The 24,864-nt window shown below is 37.4% G+C and overlaps 1 protein-coding gene across 1 annotated transcript; it reads left to right on the top strand.

Annotated features, from left to right (window-relative positions):
* Positions 1–10,243: 10,243 nt before the first annotated feature.
* Positions 10,244–11,417, top strand: LOC143560981 (uncharacterized). The gene is made up of 3 exons (XM_077049151.1): positions 10,244–10,347; positions 10,447–10,666; positions 11,283–11,417. The coding sequence occupies exons 1-3, from the start codon at positions 10,244–10,246 to the stop codon at positions 11,415–11,417; spliced, it is 459 nt and encodes a 152-aa protein (XP_076905266.1).
* The last annotated feature ends 13,447 nt before the right edge of the window (positions 11,418–24,864 follow it).

Genomic DNA, 24,864 nt, shown 5'->3' on the forward strand with positions numbered 1-24,864 from the left:
TTGACTTTTGAAGTTCTTGGTAATTTTGACCTTGATTAATTAAGTCAAATATTAAGTCTAATTGGCCATTCGTTATGCTGAACGAGTTGGAACTAAATCGTGTCCAATTCGTTATGCAATTCAACCGAATCATGACATTGAATCAGTATTGATAACGAATCAGATTTGCAATCGTTATTTATAATGAACTAGAAATTAGTTTGTTATATTTTCATAGTGATTTGTTAGTGATTCGTTAGTCCTCTATCGTTATCTATTTACTTGACAATGAAACAGATGATTCGTTATAACAATTTAACGAATCAGCTTGTTTAACGAATGACATTCTTTTTAAATTATGTTACTTTTCAAATTTATTTAAGATTTACAAACTTATATATACATATATATATATATATATATTGATTATCACTGATTCTCAACGTTGTTTATTTAGAACTATGCCCGATAATGGAACAAGATCCCTCGGTTGCTGATCAACAACAACAACAACAGCAACAACAACAAATTAAGTCATCTTTAACGAATTACTTTCTAATTCGTTATCCTAATTCGCTTCCGCCACTCTGTAATTAATTCTATTCGTTATGCATAGTTAACGAATTAAACACGAATTAAAGCTAATTCGTTAATCTTATGTCTTTGAGTTAACGAATTAGTTCTAATTCGTTGTGACACGTGTTAAATTTAACCTAACGAATCACCTGATTTGTTAATTCAAAATTCAAACTAATCGGCTGATTCGTTACATCGAAAAATGTGTCGTGTCAGTATTATATATATAGGGGTTTGTGAAACGATTTGTTTCACACTATTCATCTTCTTCCCCTATTGCACTGTTACTCTGGCCAAATTTTCCAGAAAATTCGACTTTCATTAAACCTCTTTCTGATCATATATTCGTGATCCTAAGGTATTGATGATTAAACCGTAATGCACTACGTCAAATTTGATACATGTTTGATATGTTATTAATGTGATTATGTTACTGGGTTTTAAAGGTTTTTGTAAACCTTAATTTAACCTCTCTTTATCATGTTTTGGAACACCAAATTAGTGTCATTGCAATCGCAATACGATTCCGAGATCCTTTGTGGTCATTGGTTTCGCTTTGTATTGATGATTATATGTGTATTGATTTTTGATTGTAATGTTGACTTTTGAAGTTCTTGGTAATTTTGACCTTGATTAATTAAGTCAAATATTAAGTCTAATTGGCCATTCGTTATGCTGAACGAGTTGGAACTAAATCGTGTCCAATTCGTTATGCAATTCAACCGAATCATGACATTGAATCAGTATTGATAACGAATCAGATTTGCAATCGTTATTTATAATGAACTAGAAATTAGTTTGTTATATTTTCATAGTGATTTGTTAGTGATTCGTTAGTCCTCTATCGTTATCTATTTACTTGACAATGAAACAGATGATTCGTTATAACAATTTAACGAATCAGCTTGTTTAACGAATGACATTCTTTTTAAATTATGTTACTTTTCAAATTTATTTAAGATTTACAAACTTATATATACATATATATATATATATATATTGAATATCACTGATTCTCAACGTTGTTTATTTAGAACTATGCCCGATAATGGAACAAGATCCCTCGGTTGCTGATCAACAACAACAACAACAGCAACAACAACAAGATATGCCATTACTGCCATATTATAAGAAGCATAATATATGTGCCTTCGTTGCTACAAATTTTGCTGACGAGAACATATTTGGAGGGTTATTAGAATTCTTACGACGCTCGCGTATTCACTATTCCATCACTACAAATCCTAACGTTCGATTCAGTATCGTTCGTCAATTTTGGAATACGACAAGGTATGTTGAAGTTGAGAACCATATTGAAGCCACAATCAACCAAATACCTATCACTGTTGATATTGATGTAATCCGACGAGTGCTTCGGTTTGGAGATACCATTGATCATCCATGTGAGTTTGATAAAAAGGTGATCAAGGGTTTGTTTCGTTGAGTATTCTACTGTGGTGACATTGAAGCTTCCATGTACAACAAGAATGGATTATGCCCAACGCACAAATATTTATTACATGTACTAATCCATTCCTTGGGAGGTCGAAAGGGTGGTTTCGATGAATGTCGAATTATGCTACAATCGGCGTTTGTCTCTTTGATCTTGAACAAGAACTTCAACTTCTCGGAAATGATATTTTATCATCTGAAGGAACAATGTCTTCAGACGGTTCAAAGAAAGAAATTTCTTATATATCCTCGGTTCCTCCAGTTAATTATTGAAAATTTTATTCCTAATATGGTTATAGATTAAGCCATTGTGAACGATGTGATGCCGCTTGAGCATATGACGGCTGATACTGTTCGATGAATGAAGGTTTACAGGAAAGATCCTCCTCCGACCAAACGTCTAATTGGTCATCTGGTGAATCCAAATTATGTATGTCCTGACAATGATCGCTGGATCAATTATGATTCAGATTCTGAGCGTGTGGAAGGACCAGGTGGGAATGATGGTGATGATGATTGTGGTGATGGTGGTAATGGTGATGATGGGGATCCTGTTATTATTGAACAACAATGAGGTGAATTTAGCTGCTACAATTGCTGCTCAACGCAAGAGAAAAGGGAAAGAGTTAGCGGTTGAAGGATCGTCTAAGCGACGAGTATCAGCTGGTGCTGGTATTTCTTTTGGAGTTAAGCCTCCAAGGTCGTCCGCTTCTCAAAGACCGGTGGTGCCGCTTACTACTAGCACCCCGGAATTAACTTTGATGACCACGCATACCTCAGATCCTACGCTTGGTATGATTCCTCAATCTATTTTATCAACAATACCAAGGCCTACAACTGCTACATCGGTGGTTTCTCCTACACCGACTATACTGCCTCCAAAACCAATAGACTTCTCATTTTTGAGGCTTAACCGACAGCAAGGTCCTGTTCAACCTATCCCAGCTTTGTTTCTTGACATGACACATGATCAACAGATGAATATGGTCTTGAGTCTACTTCATTTATATGAAAACCAAATGTCTGCTGACCGTATGACTCAAGAACGTATGATGGACAATCAACGAAGACTGAGGGATATATCTCTTATTGTTAGAAGGAAATAAAAGATCTTCGTGAGATTGTTAAGTCTCAGGGGGTAAAGATCAAAGAGCAATAGGTTCTCATCTTGCAGTTAACATGCAAGGATGATACACTTAAGAAGCTCAAGAACGATGACAAAGATCCAGATGCTTCTGGTGCCGGAGGTGGTGAGCCTAAACAAACTCACGGTTCGTCCTCTGGTGCTGGTACAAGTGCTGCTAATGATTCTGGAAAGCAGATTATTGTGTATCATGACTATACAACCACCAAGCCAATTGAAATGATTGAAGATAACACAATCATCTTTGTTGATGGATCGGGGGTGGTTAGAAGTGTTGTGAATAGGGACGAGATTGAGGAGGGACAGTTTGTGGAAAGGTCTCTAACACGAGAGCAGATTTCGTTACTGCTTGGATTAAATGATGATGACTTGACTATGTTAGAAGCTGAGCCTGATGTGGAAGTCGAGAACGATGAAGAGATCTTGAATGATCTGACTATTCAGATGAATACAACTTTTATTTATGAAGATGAGGAGGTTGAGGTTGAAGATGTGACAGCTGAGGAATACACTGATCTGTTTCAACACACCAATGTTGATCAGGGTGCTCCAGTATTTACTGAGGAAACATTCAAAGCAGCTGAGGATCATTTGGATAATGTATAAGGGGGTAAACATGTGGTTGATACGGGATTTGATTCGATTGAAAACCCGACTGATGCTGATATTCAGAGATGGTTTGGTTATCGAAGTAAGAAAGCTCGAAAGATCATTGAAGCGTATCGCTACGTGGATGAATAGCAGAAGATTGAAACTGTCGCTCGTGCCCAAGCTAATTAGATGACGTCTTTCAAGAACATATCTAAAGTACGAGGTGACATTATTTCATGGCTTTATGATTCTGAGTTGAAAGTATGTATTGTCAAATGGGAGAACGACATCCAATATTATGAAAGAATCACAGATGTTCTCTCATTACCGCGTTGGGATGTTCGGACCCTCGCGTGTCGGCCGTTTATAAACCGTGGATGTGATCGAAATGCAGATTGGTTTCATCAACATCTGCTATTCGAGGTCAACCATGGATTTAAATTTCTTAAGCCACAGGTTCCTACTCGTAAGCGCATCAATGAGATTGATCCAAGGACGGGTTGGAGAAAGTTGGTTCTTAAAGTAAAACCGCTAAATATCATGAAGCGTGTGCCGGTGAATACATTGAATCAACATATGTATTTAACATTCAACCGTTGGTACTACGACAATCGAACTGCCGAGGCTGTCATTGTTTTGGGTAAAGGATTTAAGACCGAGCTAATAAAGATCATCGATCTGATGTGGCTCGTGAACTTGACAGAGATTGACAACGACGTGCTTTTCATGAATAAGATTTTATTTGAGCGCCGTGAAGACAATGACCGAGCAATGCAGTTTCAGCGTGTTGTTCGTGTGTGTCATCAGCATGGTATTCAAAGTTGCAGACACTGGCAGACTAAGCGCTTCAAATAAGTTAAAGACAAAGTGCTCAAGACGAGGGGGTGTCTGTTAGTACACGGTTTTGCGTCTCGAGTCTTTGTTTTTATCATTAATGTATTTATCGTTTTATTTATGTAATAATTATTAAAGACAATTAATGTAGTTCGTGAAGGTATCATCTAGTTCGTTAAGGATGTTTAACGAACTAGACTTAAGTTATGTTCCATCCTGATTCGTTAAGGATGTTTAACGAATTAGGGGGTGATTCGTTAAGCTTATTATGATTATTGTATGTAACGAAGTGGGTGGCTAGTTCGTTACGGAATGTGTAACGAACTAGCCCACCTTCTATATATACTGGTTTCATTCCACTGATAATTTAAGTTTTGAGTTAAGATTAACGAACCTCTGCCAATTTGTTCTCTCAAGCTTCATCTTAATATTATACATACACATATACAATCTATACTAATATAAATAACATTAATACATAATCGTATAAGAGCATCATGAACTAGATCCGTAATCGTTATTATAATCTGAGATCTGAAGTTATAGGTAATCACAAGTCCGAGTGTACAATTCAAACACAAAAAGATATGCTTCGCTCTTGTGTCCTTGATTTTGGGGGAAATTGGGTAATCATCTACCACTCATTGAGTTTTCATATATCAACAGTTTTCACTCTAGTATTCGTATGGTGCCTTTTCAAGCACTCTATGGTCGTAAGTGTTGTTCCCTGATCTGATGGAACGAAGTTTGGCAATCTCAAATCACCGATCAGAAATTAGTTCAAGAAACCACTGATCGTATTGCTCAAATTCGTCAAAACCTTCTTGTTGCTCGTAGCCGTCAAAAGAGTTATACTGATAAGGAACGAGAACACCTTGATTTCAATGTTGGTGATCTCGTTCTACTCAAAGCATCCCCATGGAAGGGAGTCATTCATTTTGGAAAGAAAGGAAAACTAGCCCCTCGTTTCGTTGGTCCTTTTAAAATCCTCGATAGAATTGGTCCTGTTGCTTATTGACTCAAGCTTCCTGTTGCACTCTCTAATGTTCACACGGTGTTTCATGTTTCTAATTTCAAGAAGTGTCTTGCCGAGGGTAATCTCCATATCCCCCTCAAAGAAGTTCTTATTGACGAGACTATGCACTTTGTTGAGCAACCCGTTGAAATCATGGAATATAAAGACAAAGTAACCAAACGAAGCCGCACCCCCTTGGTTAAAGTCCGTTGGAATTTTAAACAAGGCGCAAAGTTTACGTGGGAGCGCGGAGACCCGATAAAACTCAAATACTTAAATCTCTTCGTTACTGCTAATTCTCTAATTTCAGGACGAAATTCCCAAAAGTAGGGAATACTTTAACAATTTGGGTTTTTTTTCCATATTTTATTTTGTAACCGCTACCCGACCCACTTATATGTTCGGGCTATCCTATCAATAAAAATACCGCGTTTATCGAGTTATCTAATTATAATAATATTATTTTTAAGTATTTATTTAATATATATATATATATATATATATATATATATATATATATAACTCTCAAGCTGTGGCAAATTTAACCCTAAACTAAGATTATACCCAAATATTCTCCCATCCTCATACTTCAGGGACAAAAGTGCAAATTTTGTATATCATAACCCTTAAACCCGGTTACCCCGACCCAAACCCAAGACCCGATAATAGAACCCGTATACACAAGTTCAATGGCTTGGACCTCAATTCTCATAACTAATATAATAATTGAATCAATTCGTGTGTTATACATTTCAATTGCGACCTCACCGACGTTCTAATTTGGTTAAATCGAGCAAAATTGATCCGTTCTTCCTAATATACTAGCCGACCCTAATTCAATCATGTTAGACAAATAACGAATGTAATAATACAATTAAACTCACAGTTGTAATCACCAAACGCTCAACATCATAACCCTCAACTTAACTGAATTATCATCATCATCTACCTGTTTGTTCGTGAACTCGATTAGCCGGCTTGTGTTCGTTGTAATTAACCCATCGTAAAACATATATTGAGGTAATTGTTTGGTTTAGTGTGTTCGTCTTTGCCTAATTAACAATAACCCTAACATTAATTTGATTAACATTAACGAATTAAACCAATTCACAATTCTAGGGTTTATGTGAATTGGGGGATTTATTTCTGTTTGTTTATATTTAATTGGTACTGAGTATAACCAGGTTAGCCACTAGCCCAATTGGCTGGTGCACCCCTGGTTAGAACTTGATGGACGGCAGTTCGCGGGTTCGAACCCCAGCCCGTCCTTTTTGGTGTTATATTTAGAATTTTTTCTATTTTAATGAATAATAACAATAATAAATGATAAATAAATTATATTTTATAAAACCGACAAGATTAAGTGTTGTTTTCCACATCTTTGTTAAAAACCCCATATATGTATGTACATATACGTATATATATGTATATATCTATAAAAATAATATAACTTGTTTAAATCTAAATATTAAAGTTTTATATAAATAAAAATATGTTATAAACATATTAATGTTATATAAATAATTAAACTAATCTTTTTATACATATATATTATAATTATGTATTTTACATAATAATTTTATTTTTAATATTAAATATATTAATTACATGTTAAAAATCTATAAAATAATAAATAAATCTAAGTAATATATATTTATCATAATAATGATAATTGATCATCAAAACTCCCAATTCTCTTTCGAAAAGTCAATTACCTTTTTGTTTTTCCGCACTTATTCTTTATTAGGCTTTATCGTCAGAGTTTGATATATCGATATCGTTTTTATCATATTATTATCTCTTTGCTCATCTGATAAACTGAGTATCTCACTCCCTTGGTTTAAAAAAGCGCGCCTGAGGCGAGCCGAGGCGAGAGGCGACCTAAGGCGAGAGCTTCATCGATTTTGCCTACTCAATGCGAGGAATGTTCAAAAGGCTAGAGTGAGGCGCTATTTTTAGGCAAAAAGCGGCCTGAGGCGGAGCCCAGGCGAACCCGAAGCGAGCGCCTTTCGTACAGATGTCGTTTTTATGCAACAAAATGTTGTACAACATGTTTTTTAGGTTGTACATGTAGATAATTTATATATTGAATCATATATAACACCTATTTATTGCTACATTTAGAGTGGGATGCAAAACATAAGATATATATTTAAAAAAATTATATAAAAACCCTACGCCTCATATGCGAAAAGCTTTCGCTTTTTGCGCTTCGCGCTTCGGTTTTAGACCTCATCGCTTTTGTTCGCCTCTCGCTTTTTAAAACCAAGCTCACTCCCCTCTTTTACTCATTTTCTATTGTTTTGAGGACATATGCATCATTAGATATTTTTATATTATATAATATTCAATTGCAACTGTTAAATAATGTGTGTATATCAATTTATGCCTAACGTGTTATTTGTTTGATTTCTCTATTTGATTCACATTCGGAGAGGTCCATCATAATCTCATAAATAATATGATCATACGGATGTCGTAGTGGCCAAAGCCCAATTCGCAAAGCAACGGTTTTACAGACAACTTATTTAATTGCTCATTTGGTTAAATTGGTTATCTAACAGGAAACAGTTTGCATTTTTCTTTATTTACTATATATTTCACTTAATTGCTATTTTACTTAGTAAACATCATGTTGACCAAATTATTTGTATTTTTAACGCATATCCATGTCACCGTATGATTTGATTGATCTGGATCTATTGAAGAAACTTAGGGTTTGTTGGGACAAATTTATGGTTTATACTTTGTATTGGGTTCTCGGGTTAATGTCATGTAATACCGAATTCAACATGTTAAATTAGGTGGGCTTGGGCTTGGCTTGTTAGTAGATCAACCTTATATAATGTGATATGTATTGTTCTAGGTTAAGCTTTTTTTTGGGTTGGGGTTGCGGTGGATACACACCGATATCTCTCTGTAAGATTAAAGGGCTTAAGTACCCGACGTTTAATATAACGTGTGCTTTGAAGCCTTTTGGTTATTCTTGTTTGTTTCATCTTGTTCTTGAATCATCTTGTGGTTAGTTTCCGCCTCACTCACAGGATTGGTTGATATCATATTGAAAGATCCGTCTTTGGGACTTACAATGATAACAGGGCCTATAGAAACTTTCTAGGCTCGGTTTCATGATATCAATGATTTATGATACTGGTTTTCGGGTGTGTTTATAGCTGATCTGTTTGTGGAAGATTGAATCAGTGTTCTTCATGTTCTTTAGGAAAGCTTGACAGATTAGGTATAAGAATCTTTTCAAAAGTTGAAATATTTTTAAATCCTGGGTTTTTCGGGATTGAAATTGGTTACCAAGTTTATCAAGTTAACAATTCAAGGTTCTCGGGCCAAGATTAATTGTTCTCGGCAACGATTCAAGGTATTCGGGCAAAGATCAACTATTCTCGGCAAAGATTAAGGGTTCTCAAGATCAGTTTGGTGATCTCAACTCAGATAAAGGGTTCTCAGGATGAGTTTGGTGTTCTCAGCCACAAGTGTGTTCTCTTATCATTTTTGTAGCTCTCGATTGAGTTCTCGATCAACCTGTTCTCGGGATTTTTTTCTGCGTTTTTAGCTATGTTTTCGGGAATTTTATTGGTTGTGGACTTCTACTATAGTGGGCCAAATTTCTTTGGGCTTTTATTGCTATTGGGCTGCTATTTTTGAATCTTAGTTAAAAATGTATCAAGTTACCAGTGTGTCATCCACTACTGCATTGCATCAAGAGCTGGACTCAATCATGGGAACTACCACTCGCATACCCATTCTACTGTCTCATGAAGGGTTTGCTGAGTGGAAGTTCATATTCGAGAAATATGTTAAGATGAAGGAGTTGGAGAAGTATTGTCAAGGGTCCTTAACCCATTACTTATGAGAAAGAAGACGGTGATCTGGCCATAAAGCTCGTCTCCATGTACAATGACAGTGATTTTGAAAAGGTTAAGGAAGATGAAAAGGCATTTGCCACTCTTACCATGGCTCTCTCACCTGAGATTGCGCAAGAATTCAGAGAGCTACAATAAGCCAAATGCTTGTGGGAAGCCCTCATTGAGGTGTATAAGGGAAATGATGATTTGAGAAAGAGTCAACAAGATCTGTTACGACAAAGATTTAACATGTTCAATCATGTTCGAGGAGAGTCATTGGAGACACAGCTCCAATGATTTTTTACTTTGGTCACTAAGATGCGAACCACAAATACTAATCTGACTCTTATTGAGACAAATAACAAGCTGGTCAAGTCTCTGCTTCAAAGATGGGACATGAATGTTGCTCTGATAAAAAATACAAAGGACCTGGCTAGATTCACTTCGTCAGAGGTGATGGTGATCATAAAGTCTTGTGACATGCCAGTACGGTCAACCACGGAAGCGATACACATACTAAGAAGATTAATGGAGAAGTATAGGGAGAAAAAGAGGGACCTACATATGGTATTCATCGACCTTGAAAAAGCATATGACAGTGTGCCACGTAGACTAATTTGGGATAATTTAGAAGGTAGAGGGATACCTGGAAAATATATAGACTTAATTAAAGATATGTATGACAGGACTAAAGCTAATGTTCGTGCACCGGTAGGAGATACAAATTTTTTCCCGGTGGAGATGGGACTCCACTAAGGATCGGCGTTAAGCCCGTTTCTTTTCACGGTAGTCATGGATGAGTTGTCCAAGTTGATTCAGAAGCCTGTCCCATGGTGCATGTTCTTTGCAGATGATATTGTGTTAGTGGCTGAGACAAAACAAAGCTTGAACGAAAGGCTAGAGGAGTGACGTGTAGCTTTAGAGGATAAAGGTTTAAGAATTAGTTGCTCTAAGACAGAGTACCTTTGTTGTGACTTCATTGGTGTTGGCGATAGCGTAGACACCCAGATCACTATTGAGGACCAGGTGGTTCCACAGATAACGATGTTTCAATATTTTGGATCGTTTGTCCAAAGCAATGGAGAGATAGACTGTGACATAACCCACCGCATACAAGCTGGCTGGTGTAGGTGGAAAGCAGCCATTGGGGTTTTGTGCGACAAGCAGTTCCCATCTAAATTAAAGGGGAAATTTTATAGAGTTGCAGTTAGACCGGTAATGTTGTATGGAACAGACTGTTGGGCCATCAAGAAGACACAGGCGCGCAAGATGGAGGTAGCAGAGATGAGTATACTGAGGTGGATGTGCGGACACACTAGATTAGATAGGATTATAAATGAGATCTTTAGGGAAAGGTTAGGAATAGTTAGCATATCATAGAAAATAAAGGAAGGGAGATTGAGATGGTTTGGGCATGTGAAGAGGAGAACGACAACAGCGCCAGTTAGAGTAGTGGAAACCTTCATTGTGGAAGGAAAGAGGAGTAGAGGCAGGCATAAATTGACTTGGGATGAGAGAATTAGACATGACTTGACAGAGTTGCACCTCTCTGAGGACATGGTCCAGGATAGAGATTCGTGGATACGTAGGATTAAGGTTAGCGACTTCTAGGGAAAGGTACGTAGTTAGCTTAGCTTTATATTTAGAGTCTAGTTGGCTAGCCTGACTCCTTGTTGTTTATGTATATATTTTGTTTGATGCTGCTTTTTGCTTCTTATGCCCTATTCTTAATAGGTTACAGATTCTTGACTATGTGGTAGTTTGCTATCTATATATTGTTAAGTGTCTTTGCTTTGTAGGGTGTATGTTTACTCTGTTTACCTGTATGTAGCTTTATGATTTGGGGGTCTCTTTGGAAGCAGCCACTCTATTCTCACGGATAGAGGAACGACTTGCCTACATCCCACCCTTCCCTGACCCTACCGAAATAGCGTGTTATGTGGTGGGATATACAGGCCTTGATTGATTGATTGAATGTCTTGTGACATGAATGAAAAGCAGCTTGCCATTAATCATGCTAACACCTACAATGTTGTTGGTTATAATACTGCTTCAAATAACGCTTTCATCTCCCAAGATAGTTTTTCAATGTTTAAGTTACCTTAAGGTCAGTATGTTCAACCACCGCAAACTCATGACAACTTCTAAATGTTTAGATATTCTTAAGGTCAATTTGCTTAGCCTCCTCCCGTGTTCTTTCCAAAACCTGCTCCACCAACTAAACCTCAATCAGCTGCTGCGACTCCTAGACAATCTCCCGCTCGAGTTCTTGCTGCTTCAAAAGATATTCAAGAAAACATTGCCTTAATGGCAGGTTTCATGAACTGCTGTAAGTCCCAAGGCAGGATCTTTCAATGTTATTTCAATCAAACCCGTTGTTCGGTGGAAACTAAAAATGAATGATTCAAGACAAAGTTGAACAAAAATAAATCAACACAAAAATGACTTTAAAACACACTTTATATTCAACGTCGGGTGCTTAAGCCCTTTAACAATGATTACAATATGATGAGAATCAAATACTATGTAATCACTCGTCTCCCTCCGTTTTGATAATGATCGGCCTCCATAATAATGACCTGATACAAAGACTATATATAGTACCAAACAACCAAGGCCCATACAAACGGCCCCGGTGTTACATGTTACCCAAAACCCAAGCCCAAATAGATTAAGTATAAACCATAAAGTGTAGCTCAACAATCTCCCCCTTGGTTTATAGCTTGATCTATATTCGTGCTCCATCATGTCAGCATCAGCTTCTTTGTAAGCACCTGCTCATAACCCTATACGAATAATTGATCCGACCATGCCGATGTACTCCTTAGCAGTAGGCTCATAAAGTGGTTCAGCCTTTATTTGAAAGCCACTAAGGTTCTTGATATCTTTATCACCAAACTTCAAAAGGTCTCTCGGATCAACAATGCGGTATTGTCCCTTCTTCAGCCGTATAATAACTGTAGCTGTCTCACCATCATAAGTCCAAAACTTCTTCTAATCAAGAGCACCTTCAGGAAATCTCTTAGTGATCAGAATGGACATCACTTTAGCAGTTGCACGTCACATTACGTTCATCATAGGCTTTTAGTATAGGGATCACGAACCCCCTTAGCTTTTTTGACAAAAGATTCAGCAGTAGGCATGTCCAGGAACCCTCTTTTAACTTGATTGCTCAAAAACTTCCAGAAATTGGTGGCCTTTGGATCATGATTTGGGTGTGGAAAGGAGCATGTATCAAATCACTTAAATCAACTTTTGTCCAAGAACCGAAATCTTTCATCTTATTATGGTATTCCGTATTTCCAAACTTGCGCTTGGCCCACCACATTTCTTTATCAATATCGTATCCCCATGAAATGATTCCTGAACGATCAACATACTTGTCAAAGAAACCCTTTTGGAGTTTCACAACAGATTTGTCCGGATGATCAGAAGACACGACATTCTAATTGGAGTTCTTCCTGATCAACATCTTCCTTTTGATTCTTTCCATTTGATCAGCAGTCTTGGGTGGAGTGGGTAAGTATTTCTCCAGTTGCACAGAAGTATCAATATTTGAAGCAGGACGCAAACTAGAACCGCTATCAACAGGAGCATCTTGCTCACCATCAACAGTCTTATCACCACTATCATCACCTCCCTTAAACTCATCTCCAAACCGTTTAATAAGCTTTTGTTGTAGATCCAAGTAAAGATTAGTAAGACCACCCATGCTTGCTTGAAGTTCTTGAATCTTGGAGTCTTTATCGGTGTTGCTGGCTTCAAGCTCTTGGATACGTGCATCTTTCACTACAGAGTCTTGTTCAAGATCAAAGACCCTACAATGCAAAGCATGTACATCAATAGGTTCGGCTTTTAATGCAATCCCTTTGTCCTTGTATAGTAAAAACCTGTCTTTCATGGTGAAAATGTGAGCAATCTTCTTAGATGCACTTGAGATTTCTTGTCCAACCGGATCCGATGATTCGGAAGGTTCAGAAGTTGACTGATATCGGCTTCAAAGTCAAACTTTTTCATAATTTAATCAAAGACTTGATCTCGAGTAAGTTGGGCTTAAACAGATGGGTCTTGTTCAGACTGGATCTCAATGATAGGCATAGTAGGTGTCGGCTAAATGGTTGGTACAATGTCACTTGTCAGCACACCCGTCTAGGATCTTTCTTTCGTCGCTTTCGTGGAATAAGATCGGTGGGTGGCTCATCTTCAACAGCTTCATCTTCTATCACAATAACTGATTTAGGATGTTTCAATGCAGTTGACTGGAGCTTTTCTTTAAACGTCTTGAAAGCTTCAAGTTGCTCATAAGTGGGTACAGATTGTTGCACTTGGTGTTCAGTCTCCAAGGGTTGAGATGGAGAGCTGTCAGATTCGTCATTAGACATAGTTGAAGCAATTTGAACAGGAACAACGTGTTCCTTAGCAATGGTAGCAGCAATAGCAACCTCTGTCTCTGCAAATTTACCAAACTTTACCAGCCGATTAAGTTCCTGATAAACCACTTTAGCCCCTTTACTCGACTTCTTCATTAATTAAAAGGTTTTCGGACCCATGGCCTTTAGATCGAGCATCTCTACAGATCGATTCAGTTCAGGATAATGAGAATCAAAGATCATCTGTAGAAACCTCGGATACGTCATGAACGTCCCCTTCTTCTTCCCCTACAGGTTGCTTGTCATCTTATCGAACACAAACGTTGAGTAGTTGTAGTTCTAGTCCATGATCAAAGCAACCACAACCGACATCTGAGTGTGGCTTATCTCGTCATAACCCCCCTTTCGTCCCGAGACACACGTAAAAATGTTTGAATCAAGAACCTTCAATACGGATGAAACAACTTCTTGATGGCAAGAGGATAGGTTCTCTCATATCCCATTCGTTGCACTATCTCTGCTACAGCCTTAGTAAAATATTCTGTAGGGTAATCAGCTTGATCACCAAACAACAACATATCACGAATAATGGCCTCAGAGACAATTACTGGCTTCTTCTAGATCTTTGATTCTATAGTAACTACTCCCCCGACACCTCGTTGATTGATAGAGGCATGGTTCTAAAAGTCTATCACCATCTTCTTGTAGATCACAAGATTTTCTCGTAATGCGTGAAAAATCTTGCTGGTATTCAGCTCCACAATCATAGACTTGAACTCCTTGTGAGCTGGAGGAGGATCAAATAGACATCCAGCAATATTATTTGTATCAACATACTTTATACGAGCTTGATCAGCCATGTCTGCAACAAACGAGTCAAGTCAGAAATACAATAATTTAAGTCCATAATCAATTATCTTTTGGATTTGATGCCTTTTAAGATTGATAACTTAACGATATTATAAGGACCAAACATGAAATAATAAAACTATAAACCCCTTTTAATAAATTTGTCCAAATAATATTAATCTTAATCTGATTAAAAATTTTAAGTCCATATATATGAGTTCTCTATCAAAATAAGGAGTTTTCGGCCAATAATAAGCGATTTCAGTCAAAATAAGAGATTTCAATTGAAGAATAATCCTTGACAGCCGAGAACCATGGGTTCTCGATCAATCTCATGAGTTCTCGGTCAAGATTTGACGGAGAACCCTTGAGATCTCTATTAGACTTAGGGGTTCTCTAGTTTACCAAAGGTTCTCGGTCAACCATCCCCGAGAACCCAGGACCCCGAGATCTCCGATGATCTTGGGTCTTTTAAACCCTTTGGATTCCATCTTGAATATTGCATCATATTCCCAAACACACCAAAATAGTCATTAACGGCAAACCTGCAATGCTTAATAAGCTCATAACAAGACCAAACACATCACAATCCATAAGACCAATTTTAAACCAAAACACTCGTTAGGTCAGGAGATGTTCTAAGAGTCCCGAGAACATGTCATGAAAGCAAGTTTGTATACCTTTAAAGATTAGTGAGAACAGGTCAAACAATCGATATTTGAACGAGGATGATCTTATGAAAGCAAATATGATTTTTGAGATTAAGAGGAGAGAATAATAATTGATGTTTTAGTTTTTTTGGTAATAATGAACATAAGGTAATTATAATTACCTTTTAAACTTCAAAAATTTGGGTCTTGGGCCAAAAACTGATGGGCCGAGAACCAATGAACTCATTATCATTTGGGCCAATAGGACCAGGCCTGATGGGCCACAAAACCCATCCAATCACACCATTTCTCCATAGGACGAGAACACAAAACAAATCCAAGCTCGAGTCACAGTTTCATAAAAACGATTCCTTAACGCATTTGTTTTGACAAGAGTAAATATGAGGTAAAATCAAAGACGTAAAATAAAATATAAATGAAAAAAAAAATAAATTAAAAATTAGCATAAAAACAAAAATAGAACAAGTTTTACCCTACAACGTTCAGTAGATCTAACATATTGTGGGATCAAATATCAGTTTTGTTTAACGAGCAAACTTTTATGAAAGGATCCGAACATGGAATCATATTGATTAAGATGTTTTCACAATGATTCATTTTCAGCATTATTATGACATAGAGAACAGGTTAATAGCGGGTATTAAATACTTAGCATGATTTTTATTGCATCAGCGATATGCATTAGGTTCAATAAGGCATAAAGCTTAGATTGGCATCACTTATGCACCTATGATGCCTTTTATCTCTTTTCAAAGCGTTTTTGGCTTTCTCTGGATCACCCAAATTTGACTCCAACCCTCCAGTGCTTGATCAAAATATTTTTGACATTTATTGTACAAACAAAAATTTTAAGCTTTAAGGTTGAACATTGGAATTAAATGCCGCCCGGACTTACAAGACTTACATTCAAGGTGTTTAGGACTTATTTGAATGCCCCACCCTTATAGTTCTAGTTTGACCCTCTAACGGGCTCGTGTATGACTGGTTAATTGTTTTCTATGCCTATCATTCGGAGAGATGTATCTAGAAACAAGTATAAATCTCCAAAATGACTATCCGCATTAAGTTTATCATATTTAGTTTATATCACTTCAAACTTTTACACATCATGGAAAGCTACCATGCATATCAGTGACTTCTTAAAAGCCTTTTTAGCCTAGTAACTTCACACGTTAGGCACGCAAAATCAATTTATCTATCATCTTCCAAAGATAGGATCAAATTTTTAATTAAAAACATTTTGAGCTTCTATAATTCTTGTAACTGAATAATCATATTGCTTACAAATTTGAAAAAGAACCAAAAGCCAAAATTTTTAATTTTTTTAATGTTATATAACACACACACACTTTTTTTTTTTAATTTTATAGCACACGCACACTCTTTTTGTAATTTTGAATCCCCCCCCTAAATTTATTCATAAAATTTTACAGGAAGACAAAATTTCTATGTACAAATTTAACATTAAAAAGATTCAATCATAGAAACGTAGCATTTTAAGAAACCCTACAAGCAAATTAAATCTGGTTGTTCCGACCAGTTTGGTAAATAACTCCGCCACATTATTATCAGTGTGAACTTGTTCAAGATGAGTCAATTTCTGATCATAACATTCACGAATGAAATGAATTTTTATGTCAATGTGCTTGGTTTTAGAGTGTTGAACCGGAATTTTAACAATAGCACTAGCAACCTCATTATCACAAAAGATAGGAGTGCCAAGAAATTCCAAACCGTAATCCAGAAATTGGTGTTGCATCCAGATAACATGTGAACAACAGACATAGGCAGCAATGTACTCAGCCTCAGCAGTGGATGTGGACACCGTTTGTTGTGTTTTATTGCCATGAAATGAGTCGATCATCCATGAATTGGCATCCAGCAGATGTAGATTTCCTGTCAATATCATCACCTCCATAATTTTTATCAGCAAAAGCATGTAAATCCAAATCTGAGTTTTTGGAATACCAAAGACCTAGCTTCGGTTGCCCTTTTAGATGCCTAAAAATATGTTTAATAGCAGTTATGTGAGAAAGTTTAGGATTAGCCTGGAAACACGCGCATTGACAGACAACAAACATGATGTCGGGGCGACTGGCAGTTAGATACATCACGGATCCGATAATTGATTGATAGTACGTTTGATCTACTGATTTCCCTTCAACATTAGATGAAAGAAGATGACTTTTCGCCATAGGAGTCGTCACACACTTAGAATCTTGGAAATCAAACTTCGCCAACATGTCCTCGACATATTTCCCTTGATGTAGCAAAAATCATGTCGAACTCTGACGAACTTGTAGCCCTAGAACTGTCATCATCTCCCCCCAACGAACTCATCTTGAATCTTTTCTTCATTGCCTCCTCAAATTTAGAACATAGAGCAGTACTGGTGGAAGCAAAAATGATATCATCCACGTAAATCTGAACCGAAATTAGGTCTTTCCCAACAGTTTTGACGAATAGAGTCTGATCGATGGTCCCTCGTTTGTACCCATGTCCTACCAGATGAGCCGTCAAAGTATCATAGCATGCCTTAGGAGCTTGATGAAGACCATAAAGAGCGTTGTCCAACTTGTAGACATTTGTTGGATGCTTCAAATTAGAAAAACCCGGTGGCTGGTCCACATTTATCTCTTCCTTTAATTCTCCATATAAAAATGTCGTCTTAACATCCATCTTATAAGCCGTGAAACCCATGTATGAGGCATATGAGGAGAAAATCTGAATAGCCTTGAGACGACCCACTGGAGCATACACTTCAGTTTAGTCTAAACCTTCAACATGATGAAAACCACGAACCACCAGCCGCACTTTGTTTCGAACAATAACCCAAGTGTCATCTTGCTTGTTACGGAAAACCCATCTCGTATCTAGTGTCTTTTTCACGACTGGAAACTCAACCAATCTCCAAACCTTGAGTTTATCAAACTAATTCAACTCTTCATGCATAGCATCCACCCAACTTGGTTCTTGTAATGCCATCTCAACAAACTTTGGTTCAATTTGAGAAATAAAACGGGAATATAGATAACTGTTGATGTGTCCTGTCTGACTTCTGCTTCAGACGCTTGTTTCAAGTGTACCTATAACGTTCTCGATTGGATGATCTCGTTGGATCTTTGTTGGAACAGATTGATAAGGAACGAAACTAGTAGTAGGTAAATTTGTTGGATCTTCAAGGAGTTCAGAGAGCGGATTCCTTCATCCAGATGCCAAAACATTATGCGAGTATGAGGTACTATCATGGTATTCGTTTGGCATGACATCTGGAAATAGAGTACTACAAAATATCTAATGAATGGTAATATCCCCTTCTACCGATGAAACATTGGCCGCGGGTGTCTTAGCTTTATGCAATTCACATTCTTCAGGATACTTTTGTGAAGAATCAGTCTCAACGGACTTGCTCATGTGGACTTGAAAATGAAGGCTGAGACGTTTCAACCAATTCCGACGAATCAATGCCCATCACCAGAGACTTCTAAAAACCAACAGATATGTCTTCTTCCTCATCAACAGAATTCAAGACCCCTACCCCTGAGTTTCTAGCATCAACAACTGGAAACACATTAAATTGCTTAAACAGTTTATTATAATCAAATAAGTAGTCAGGACCGACACGAGCATCGGTTTCATTCTCCTCTAGCCAACGCACATAATAAGATTCCACAATCTCCTTTGTTGCCTTGTTTTAAACTCTGTAGGCAGTGCGACCACCATACCCAACAAAGTTGCAATCATCAGCTTTAGCTCCAAACTTTGGAGTTAATTCGAGATTCTGCAGAGTGCATGGGCATCCAAATGCACGAAAGTGTGCTATAATGGGCCTGTGACCATTGAAAATCTCATAAGGAGTCGTCATCTGTTATTTGTTGATCAATACCCAAATCTGAACATAACATGTTGTGTTGACCGCTTCAGTCCAGAAGAACAGAGGTAGCTTTGAGTCGCACAACATGGTCCGTGCGGCATCAATTTTGTCGCGATGTACGAGCTGAGTTGTATTGTGTGAACACTCCTTTTCCAGCACAAAAATGATTTAATGTTGAGTTTCTGAACTTCGTGCTGTTGTCACATCGAATCCCCTTAAGCTTTAAATTGAGTTGATTCTCTAGTAGCACCACAAGGTGCTTTATCATTTATACGGTTTCACACTTATTTGACAAGAAAAACACCCAAGTAAAACATGAGTAATCATCAGTAATAACCAGACAATAGAACTGCGAGAGAGACTCAAAACATGAACATGACCAAACATATCCATATGAAGTAATTGGGAAACAGAGGAAATGGTATTGACCAGTTTTGGCTTGTGAGATTTACAATGGTGTTTGCCTAAGGCACAAGCCACACATTTCTCAATTGTTACAAAATCTATGTCAGGAAAAACTCAAACAATGTTGTTTTTAGCAACACGGTTTAGATTTTTAACATTAGCATGAACAAGAAGACGATGCCAAAGCATGGCATTATGTTCCGATACTTTTGAAAATAAACATGTGATTTCGTCTGGAACATTCTTATTCATGTTGATCACGTAAGCATGATCTTTTCTTTGTGATCGAACAAGAACCCAATCTTCTTGCATAATGATACCAGATTTTAAAATCAGACACTATTTGTTTGTGAAATGAGTTGAAAAACCTTTGTCACAGATTTGCGAGACACTGACCAGACTGTGTGTCAACTTTGGATCAAAATTAACATTTTCAAACTTAAGAACACCGTTACTTACGACACCCTTCTATGATCTTCCCTTTTTCTCCTCCCACAAAGGAAACATACCCTCCATTAAATACTTGAATGTCGTGTAGTTGAGATATGTCTCATGTCATGTGCCTGGAACAACCACTATCAAAATACTAAGGTTTGATGATATTCCTCCATAGTTGTTCCTGCACAATGTGCAAGATTAATTAGTTTTTGGTACCAAGTACATAGTAGTGCTGGGTAAACCTGATTCATCTATGCATGTTACGGGTTTCCATAACATGTCTTCCTGGTTATCTAAGATCGAACAGGAAGATTTTGGCAACTTGGATACCGAAGATTAGGCAACCATTTATAGTCGAGGTTTTAAAACTTTGTGACTAACATAAACGGTTAACTTTGTCTCTAATTTGTGGAAGAAAGTCACGTTGGACTTTGGTTTCCTGATCGCTTTCGATCTAGAGACTGAATTTGATCTCGGGACTGAAATATAACTTCATCACGCTTTTGAAACATGGCAGGCTAAGTATGATGGGATTTCAACCTTTCAGCCTTGTTTCTTTTAGAATCACCGTCAGAGGGATTTGCATTGTAATACCTTGATTTATTATAATTAAATTTATTGAAGGAATCTCGAAGCATATTCCTTTGATTATGTCCGTAGTATGGGACATAAGGACGGTGTGGGAAGTTTCTAGTAATGTGACCAGGAATGCAACAATTAAAACATGTTTTCCTTTGAATATAAAACTCGTTGTGGTCAACCCTTGGTCTTGACCTGTTGTGTGAGTCAGTTTGTCCCGCTTTGGACTGAACATTTGATTTATTGTAATTATGAACACATGAACTTCCTTATTTAACAAACTTAGGTGAGAAATGTTTATGCAAACTTTTATTTTTATAATTTTTATTTGAACCCACACCACAAGTTTTAAAAGTTTTAGAAGAATCAACCACACAATTGTCTTTGCTCCGAAAAATAGAGACCACACAAACATTAGTGGCAATAGAAATTAAAATAGGCAAATTTAAAGAAACATTAGAATTAATGTCTTTATTGTTAATAACATGTAAATCTTCCTCTATAATTACTTCATCTGCACGTGAAGCAAACACATTAGTATCGTTCACTCTCATGGTTGGTTCATTAGGTTTGACTGAACCATGACCATTTTTTTCATTTTCATTCGGCTTGCCGTATTGCATGAACGGTTCCCTTGCGTCCTCTTCTTTAGAAAGAGGAAGCCCATTGTATTTGTCATTATATGGATGAGGAACCACACTGTACCCAATACCCTAACTCTTGTTCTCTTCAATTGTAATTGATTTTCAATCATAGATTCAACAACAACATTCTAGACATCGAATTACTTAAAATTAAATTCAACGTTTTCAAATTTATTAATTAATTTCGCAATCTCCAACTTAGAGGCGTCTAACTCGGTGGTTAGCTCGGTAAAATATTGTTTTGCATCTAGGTGGTGACAACATTTTACGCTAAAACCAGTTTGAAGTTTTGAGAAATTCTTTTGTTGTGCTTCTAATTTATCTTTTAAAGCCTTTTCAAATTTGTTAAGGGTGAAATTTTCATGTTTTATTGCCCTCCGTTTCTTTAATCAGATTACTATTGTGCTCTCTATACAAATCTACCTTATTAATGCAAGATTGAGAACACAATTCAGAACTTACCTCAGATGAGCTGCGATAAGTAGAGGCCATGAAAGCAAACTGATGGTCCTTTACTTGCTCCTTTGCATCATTCTCTTCTTTAGCATCATCAATCAGAGCGAGGTTCGCAGTCTGATTGTTTATGTTGAGTGCTTCCATTTGATCATCATCATCATCGTACTCAGTATATCCCACCAATAGCAATGCTATGGTAAGGTCTGAGGAGGGTAAGATGTAGACAGCGTTACCTCTATCCCATAGGGATAGAGAGGCTGCTTCCGGTGAGACCCCCGGCTCGATAGTAGTTTTGCATCAAGCCTTGGACATAAGGCACATAGCACTCAATCATCAGGGACACCGGCTGATTTGTGCATGTGCCCTTGTCTTTCGGCTATCAACGCCACCACATGATGCCTGATTAACCTTCCGCCACCTTTAACGTTATTTTCACGAGATTGGTAAAATAACGTCAAAATTAGTGCAATTTTACTTTTGCCCACCCGAGGGTTCACACATATATACTTTATATGCGCGCACCGCAAGCAGGGCGTTGAGTGCTTCCATTTGATCATTCCAATCAAACTGTTGAGCCGCCAATCTCCGTTCATTCCAGTTTGCACCAGCTGCATTTTCTCCTCTAGCACCACTCACCAGAACCAATGCCCTTTCCCTATTTCCCTCCTTTGCTGGATTCGTACATTCACGAGCTCAGTGACCCGGCTCATGACAGTTATAACACCTCAGAGTGTCTTTGTTGAATCCCTCCTTCTAGTTGGCTGGCATATTCCAGTTGTTTCTGCCTGTTCTGTTGGTAAAATTATTTGTTATAAACACTGTCATGGCTATTTGCCAAGAGATATCCATTTCCTCCACATCATTAGGATGGATTTGATCAGACACAGCAACTGCGACTGGTTGAACCAAATCTCCATCAAGAAAAGCATTGTAGCAGTTCAAGAAACCTGCCATTAGGGAAATGTTTTCTTGAGTCTCCTTTGAAATAACAGGAACTTGAATGGGAGACTGACTGGAAGACCCACCAGCTAATTGAAGCTAAGTTGCTGGAGCTGGTTTTTGGAAGAACATAGGAGTGGGTTGCGGTGGAGGCTGAGTAAATTGACCTTAAGCAGACTTGAACACTGAGAAGTTGTTCTGAGCTTGCTATGGCTAATCATATTGACTTTGAGATGATTTAAACATAGAAAAACTGTCTTGTGATATGAGAGCATTATTAGAAAAACTGTCTTGTGATATGAAATCATGTCACAGGACTTCATGATTTCCATCACCTCTAACAAAGTTAATCTGGCTAGGTCCTTTGTCTTTTTGATCATTGCAACATTTATGTCCCAACTTTGTGGCAGAGAGTTGACTAGCTTGTTATTTGTTTCAATAGAAGTCAGATTGATGTTTGCATATCTCATTTCAGTGACCAACATCACAAATATTTGAAGTTGTGTTTCCAAAGACTCTCTCAGAACATGATTGAACATATTAAACTTTCGTCGCTGCAGATCCTATCAACTCCTTCTTATATCTTCGTTTCCCTCTTATACCTCAATAAGGGCTTCCCATAACGCTTTAGTAAACTGTAGCTCTCTGAATCCTTGTGCATTTTCAGGTGTAAGTGCCATTGTTAGAGTAACAAAAGCCCTCTCATCCTCTTATATATTTTTAAAATCCGCGTCGCAATACATTTTGACGGGCTTTACAACTACCTCATCACTATTTTCTCTCTAATAAGTGATAGGTTGAGGATCCCTGGCAATGCTTCCCCAAATCTTTGCATCCTTCTTCTTTACATACTTCTCAAACATGAACTTCCAATCAGCAAACCCCTAATGAAACAGTAGACAGGGTACACAAATAGCAGTTCCCATAATGGAATCCAACTCTTGATGCAAAGCAGCATTTGATGATGTATTACTTAATTGGTCCATTCTAAATTCCAAATATCAGTACAATATACCAGTTATAAATTATAAGACCAATTAGTTAAGGCCCAAAGAAATTAGGCCCAAAACTCAAACTAAAACCCGAAAACCCAAGTGCAGAGAATACAATATTTGAACCCAAGAACCCTTAAGGTGAGTCGAGAACCCTGTATTTTGACCGAGAACACTTGAGCAGAGAACACAGTAGCTGAGAATATACCAATTAACCCGAGAACCATGTATCTTGGCCGAAAACGTATAATAGTTTCCGAGAAAAATTGAATTTGGCCGAGATCAAACAACTTATGCCGAGAACCCTTGTTTACTTCCCTAGAACAATGAATAGTTGCCGAGAACGATGCGTAGTTACCGAGAACCATTGATTTTGTCCCGAGAACAATCAAAGCTTTGACTTGGTAAACAAATCAAATCCCGAGAGTTTAGGGATTTGAATTTAAACTAGATACTAAGTCAAATATATCCCAAAAATGGCTCAACTAAGCCCGATGAACACGTAGAACACACTGGTCTTGATTTCCAGAAAATTTCCAAAGAGAATTAACCAAGAACACAATCTTGAACCTTTAATAGCACCAACACCGAGCCTAGAATAGGTCTATAGGCTTTGATACCAATTGTAAGTCCCAAGGAAGGATCTTTGAATGTGATATCAATTAAACCCGTTGTTAAGAGGAAACTAACAATGTATTGATTAAAGACAAAGATGAACAAAATCAATTCAACACACAAATGACTTCAAAACACACATTATATTCAACGACGGGTGCCTAAGCCCTTTAACAATAATTAAAATATAATGAGAATCAAATACTATGTAATCACTCATCTCTCTCCGTTCTGATAATGACCGACCTCCATAATGACCTAATACAAAGAATATATATAGTACCAAACACCCTAAGCCCAAGCCCAAGCCCAAGCCCATACAAACGACCCACCGAAATCAAGTGATTTTGGAGCTACATGTTAGCCTTAACCCAAGCCCAAATAGATTAAGTATAAACCATAAAGTGTAGCCCAACAACTACTATAATGCTTTTCTTTCTTGAAAGTTAGTTCATCCATTCATCCCGATGATATAGAGGAGAGGGATATATCTTGGCAGATTGCCATGGTAGTGTTCAGAGCGAAGAAATTCACCAAGAAAACAGGCAGAAACAACTGGAACATGCCTGATGACAAGACGG

Source organism: Bidens hawaiensis, unplaced genomic scaffold (assembly GCF_021521415.1).
Source record: "Bidens hawaiensis isolate Kalapana, Puna unplaced genomic scaffold, B.hawaiensis_p1.1 tig00020520_1, whole genome shotgun sequence".
Lineage (NCBI taxonomy): Eukaryota > Viridiplantae > Streptophyta > Magnoliopsida > Asterales > Asteraceae > Bidens > Bidens hawaiensis.

Excerpts from the sequence above, each read along its gene's own strand:
- LOC143560981 (XM_077049151.1), top strand. The coding sequence starts at position 10,244 with ATGGATGAGTTGTCCAAGTTGATTCAGAAGCCTGTCCCATGGTGCATG. Across the intron at positions 10,348-10,446 it reads AAACAAAGCTTGAACGAAAG|CGTAGACACCCAGATCACTA; the intron begins GCTAGAGGAGTG and ends TGTTGGCGATAG. Across the intron at positions 10,667-11,282 it reads ATAGAGTTGCAGTTAGACCG|CTTTATGATTTGGGGGTCTC; the intron begins GTAATGTTGTAT and ends ACCTGTATGTAG.